The 6,000-nt window shown below is 34.8% G+C and overlaps 1 protein-coding gene across 2 annotated transcripts in view; it reads right to left on the reverse strand.

Annotated features, from left to right (window-relative positions):
* The window catches only part of GNAT3 (G protein subunit alpha transducin 3), a 35,872-nt gene extending 30,277 nt beyond the window's left edge, over positions 1–5,595 (reverse strand). Inside the window, exons 1-3 of one of the 2 annotated variants that reach the window (XM_045288863.1) lie at positions 5,515–5,569; positions 4,700–4,768; positions 2,656–2,698 (exon numbers count right to left, since the gene is read on the reverse strand). In XM_045288863.1, the coding sequence (XP_045144798.1) occupies positions 2,656–2,660 (5 nt within the window). In that variant the 5' untranslated portion in view covers positions 2,661–2,698; positions 4,700–4,768; positions 5,515–5,569. Of the gene's footprint in view, positions 1–2,655; positions 2,699–4,699; positions 4,769–5,514 lie in introns of both variants that reach the window. The other variant, XM_045288864.1, reaches the window with a different exon arrangement.
* Between the last annotated feature and the right edge of the window lie 405 nt (positions 5,596–6,000).

Below are 6,000 nucleotides of genomic sequence, written 5' to 3' on the forward strand. Positions count from 1 at the left end.
AAACAGGGAGGGTAAAGGGAGAATGGGTAGGAAAGAAGGAACCGATCACATGGAACTGTGTGTGACCTCCTCCCTGGGGGACAGACAACCAAAAAGTGGATGAAGGGAGACGTTGGACAGGGCAAGATATGACAAAATACCAATTTATAAACTATCAAGGGTTCATGTGGGAGGGGGGAGCGGGGAGGGAGGGGAAAAATGAGGACCTAATGTCGGGGGTTTAAATGGAGAGAAAATGTTTTGAGAAATGATGTACAAATACGCTTTACACAATTGATGTGTGTATGGATTGGGATAACAGTTGTATGAGCCCCTAATAAAATGTTTAAAAAAAAAAAAAAAGATTAAGACACGAAAAAAAAATAAATAAATAAATGTTGCTTGTTCTGGGTTGGAGCTATCTAAAGATCCTGGGTGGTGCTGTCGAGTATGAGTTGGACGGCTAACTCCAAGATCAGCAGTTAAACTCCAATCCCCCCATGTGAGAAAGAGGAGGTTACCTGCCTCCATAAAGAGTTACAGCCATAGAATCCCTGTCTCTGAAACCTTATGTCAAAATTGACTCAATGGCAGTAGATTTGTTTGTTTATTTGAATATACTATAGTTGGTTAATATACTATAGTTGGTTGAGCTGGTAATACGTGGTTGTGGGTTCAAATTCGTCAGCTACTCCATAGGAAGGATGAGTTTCTCTATTCCCAAGGAAATTTACAGTCTTGGAAACTTGAAAGAGAGGTTCTGCTCTGTCCCAAGGGTTACTATGATTTGGAATGGCTTCTGTGTCTCTGGGTTTCATTTGACTTGGGTTTCGTTTAATTATACCCCTAACTCACAACTCACTGCCACCAGGTAGGTTTTGACTCGCAGTGACCCTATAGCACAGAGTAGAAGTGCTCATGTGAATTTTTAAAACTATAAATCTTCATAGGGATTGAAAGCCTCTTCTCCCTACTGAGGAATGGCTGGTGGTTTTGAACTGTTGACCTTGTGATTAGTAGTCCAATGTGAAACCCCCCACGCTAAGAAGGCTCCTGGTTATATACTACAGAGGTAGATATATCCACCCCTTGAGACAAAATGTTCAGGTTTGAAAGAAAGATCTCAGAGGCCTCAGCCTGGGGATGATATAAAAAAAGTCATTGAACTTTGACACTTTTCATGTTATCAATATGTTGAATTAGGGGAGAAGAGTACTCAGAGCAAACACTAGAGACCCCACATGAAGATGCCAAGAATCGGAGAACGAAGGAGAAAGTAAAGAACACTTTAAATCCTGCTGTTGAAAGTAAATTCCTTTGAACATATTCATCTGCTTAAGCTATTTATTCTGTCATTATTAAGATAAAAAGTGTGTGCAGATTTATCATTTTTCTAGTCAACATAAATGTTTTTCATATTCTCACTTTCTTAAACAATTTCTATACTTTTCTATGAATCTATATATGTACATAGCAGTTATTTATCTATTAGTCATATACCTGTAAACTTTTGAAGTTTTCCATTTTTGTTTAATTTTATTTGTGCTTATTTTTATTTACTGTATTTAAATTTACAATATTTATGCATTCAAATAATTATTTCAGTTTTCAATGCATTCACCCTAAGAGGTAATGGCGAGGTTAAAAGTTTGATAGAATCAAACATTATTAAAATATAAAGGAAAGTGTAATGTAATGGGTGAAAGAAACCGGAGTGGGTGCAAGGATGGACTTACAAACTCAAAAACAGAATGATCGGTGAACAAAACAAAGGAGCCCTGTTCTTTAGACACAAGAGGAGAGGACGGCATTTTGTACATAGATATAACTGAGTGAATAATAACTTGAGGGGTTTGATGAAGATAGGAGATTTTAAAAATTAGGCTTACATATTGTTTATGTTGAATGGTGCATGACTATTACTGAAAAGTGAAAACAACAATGTAGTTTGCAATCAGATCATTTCATCATTGACTGGGAACATTTCCTCATATAATATGTCCCAAAAAACAAGTTCCTTAGGTACAGAATTTGAAATTGGCTTTAAAATGATCACCATTCATATCTCACAGCAACCTGTGCTCTTAAAAATGCTCTGACCATGACCAAGACACGTCTTTCACTCGTCTATCTATGCTTACCAATCAATATTTTTGACTTTATGGTCTTCAATGATGAAAATTCCAATAACATTAAAAATATAGTTTTCTCATTAATTTTCAGAATGATCATTGGCTGACATATTTTAAATGTTTTATTGCTTATTTACCACAATATGAAAGATGTAGATCACATCCAGATATATTTGAAATATAAATACTTTGAGTTATGTCTATCTTTTTGAAAAATATAACATATTTCAGTAAGTTAAAATATTTAAATAATATATGTAAAACACAGTATATTACAATATATTTAAAACATAACTACTTTTAGTGTTTACTGAGAATAAAAAAACTTTAAAGGAATCAGAAAGTAAACTATTATAATATTATTACTTTGTTATTTTTGAGGCTAAATGACAGGGGGATGTTTGTAAAAAAAAAATGTGACCATTTTGTTGTTATCTACAGTTTAGAAAAAATTTTCAATCAATTGCCTATGATTGGTCAAAAAGTATGGTCAAATACATGGACAGATTTAAATATTAAACATTTCAAAAAGTCGTGTACCTACTTCATTTGTTTAACAATAGTGCTCTTTCCAGATTCTCCTGCTCCTGCAAGAGAGAGATGAGCGTGTTAGCACCCGATACGTGAATCTGTACATATACTAAACCTGTGACTCTCCCTCTCCCATGTGTGAAACCTTCACAGACATCTCTCCATGAAAAGAAGAAGAATGTGCCTGTCAAATCTTAAAATGCCCTGGCTGTCCACTTTCTAGGATAACAGCGGAGCATAAAACCATCTCTATATTTATATTAGATCCTGATTTAGGTCTGGATCCAAAGTAGCCAACAGATCCAATATATGGGGGAAATCCAGCATGGCCTTTGAACATGGTTTGGAAAAGTGTATCTCCTGGCTTTGCAACCCAGTGAAAATGGTGCCCAGCTTTGTAGTCTGTAGGTCACCTTCATTCACACCAGAATGAATACTTATATATTCCCTTCTATTAACTTATAAAACAAAGCCATGAAGCCATAGTAGCCTTTATTTCCAGAACCATTCGATATAAAGCTATATAGGTATTCATTACATTTTGCAAAGAAATAAAAAACTGCTGGCAGTGACGTTAGTAGCCCAATGGCATAACCATGCTTCCACCAGAGTTCATTGGTCTGGAAGTGTGATTCTTCCCTGGGGTATGAGAGGTTCTGGGCTCAAGGTTTGGAGGGGCAATGGTATTTCAGATCCCAGATGGCATAGCAAGTTAAGTAGTGGGCTTCTAACTACAAGGGCAATAGTTCAAAACCACCAAGTGGCTCCAGGAGAAAGTCCCCATGACTCTTTTTCCCATAAAGATTTACAGTCTCAGAAACTCACAAGGACAGTTCTACACTGCCTTATGGGGTCACGATGAGTTGGAATGAACTTAATGGCATTGGAGACCAAAATTGTCTTCAGTAAGTCTTTTAGCACCTTGGTTTCCTCATTTTTAAATGGAGGATACTCATTGCTCCCAAAATTATTAGATGACACTGTTGACATAGAAATGTAAAGCAATCCTATCTAAAAATCCCCACCATGTTTCCTGACATGAACAATTTTATATGCTATTGTGGACACAAAACCCTAAATGTATTTAACAAATGACACTGGAGCAAGTGGATGTTTATCTGAAAAAGAGCATCAACCATATTCTTATTATCTATCTCAAAGTTAATTTGAAATTAATATGCATATATAGTAAATTATATATAACACAAAACTTATAAGTAAAAACTAAAACTAATTTTTATAGAGGAAAATATAGATGAAAGGTATTTTCAAGCTAAGAGTAATCAAAATTACTCTTTATAACCTACGAGTAATCAAAAAGTTCTTTTCAACCTCAGAGTAAACAAAACTTGTGACAAAAAAGTGAAACAATAAATATAAAAAGTGATTATGTTCTAATTTTAAAATGTTTCCTCCTCAAAATACTTGTTTAGGAAATGAAAGGGGAAGCCAATGACTAGGAGAAAATATTTTCAACACATGTCAGACAAAGGATGGATCTCTAGATATAGAAGGAAAAATTAAAAGATGAAATGGGAAAGGAATCTCCAAAGTATACCATATGCTAAATATTTCTACTCATCTGATAGGTGTTCAATAAAACCATAATGAGATGGAATTATACATTCACTGGAGTGATGAAAAATTTAAAATTCTCACAGCACAAAGTGTGGACACAGATGTAAAACCACTTGAATCTTATTACATTATTGGTGAGGATAAAAATTATATAGTCAGCTGGGAAAATAATTAGGAAATTTCTTAAAACATTGAACACACACTCATCATAACCCTAGATATTTTCCCTAAAGGAATAAAAATGTTTGTCCTTGAAAATCTATTTGCATGAATACCAATAACAGTTTATTTGTAATAGTAACAAAATGTTAATGCCCCAAACTCCCATTAATATATAAGTGAACCAAAAAAACTACATATATTTATAAAGGAATTTTATCAGCAATAAGAAAGAATAAACTGTTGATATGTGTAACAACATAAGTTAATTAAAAATAAATATCCTCCGTGGAAAAATCAGGATGTAAAATAGTACATACCAATTCATTTATTTAGAATTCTGCAAAGATTAAACCAAAGTATACTAATGGATCACTGGTTAGCTTGGCCTGCGAGAGAAGGAAGTCATGACATGTGGAACATTCAAGGGTAAATAAAATGCTCAGTAGCTTGATCATGTTGGCAGTAACTTTTATGGGTACATAGATCTATCGAAACTCAAAATTATGCTTAAAGTGTAAGTGAGTGATTTATGTCCATTCCAGCTCATGTTGTCCCAAATCCCATCAACTTTCTCACCCTCCTTGTCCCTGTACTTTTCCCACCCCCTGTCCCTCCCCTTAGCCCTCTCTCTCCTCTCTCTATGTAACATTGTAGGTCATCATCAAGAATACAGATTACAAATTTATAATTGTGTTATGCTATCAAGAATATGTGTATATGCATTACCATTTATATTGTCTATCATGTATAGATAGTTCGCTATCATATATGTATATATATATATTTTCCCCATGAAATTTCTATTTTCATGTCTTAAACAGTAGGATACATGCAGTGAGACAATGGCACTGGAAAATTCCTGGGGGGAAAATCTAAATGATTTTGAGTACAGAGTTGACTGTCCTTTGAAAAGAAATTAAAAGTGAATGTGCCTCCTGAGAGAATTGGATTAAAGTCATTATAATATGTAGGGTAGAGGTGGAATACAAAAACACATGTTTAAATTTTCACTAATCCTGGCCATTCAAAGGATAGGGTCAATTAAGGTGCAAAGTCAGGCATTATTTTCATAATTTGAAATTTTTGATTTTACGGGTAGGAGGAAGAAGAAATAAACAAAACAGGGACTTACCTAAAGTTGCTCAAGTTTAGTAATACAACCTAGGTCATAAGATATTAAGTTAAAATCCCTAGTAGATCTCTTAAACGTTGTTGAGGGGAACTCACAACTTGGGAATTGGTATGAAATCAGTTCTCTAGATTGTACCCTCGGACTTAGCCAATCATTTACAGAGTAAAGATGACATTGAACTACCTGGAAAAAGGAAATGTCCACGTGGTTCAAAATTTTTTCTCCAAGCTTGTTTGCAAATGAATCAATATTTAGTCTCCTAATAACTGTGTCTGTGTCCCTAATAGAAAGTAAAATAAATTGATATATCACTGGGAATTTCAGACACCAGCCCCTCTAGGTTCTAATCTCTTTGAAGTCCTGCTAGTAATTTTGAACAAAATGCCAAAGAAGCATTGCTATCGAGTCACTGTCTACTCAATGCGATACTACGCAACAGGGCAGAGCTGCCACCGTACATTTCTGAGCCTGCAGTTCTTTGTGGCA

Source organism: Echinops telfairi, unplaced genomic scaffold, assembly GCF_000313985.2.
Source record: "Echinops telfairi isolate 266 unplaced genomic scaffold, ASM31398v2 ScPeMD7_23;HRSCAF=83, whole genome shotgun sequence".
NCBI lineage: Eukaryota > Metazoa > Chordata > Mammalia > Afrosoricida > Tenrecidae > Echinops > Echinops telfairi.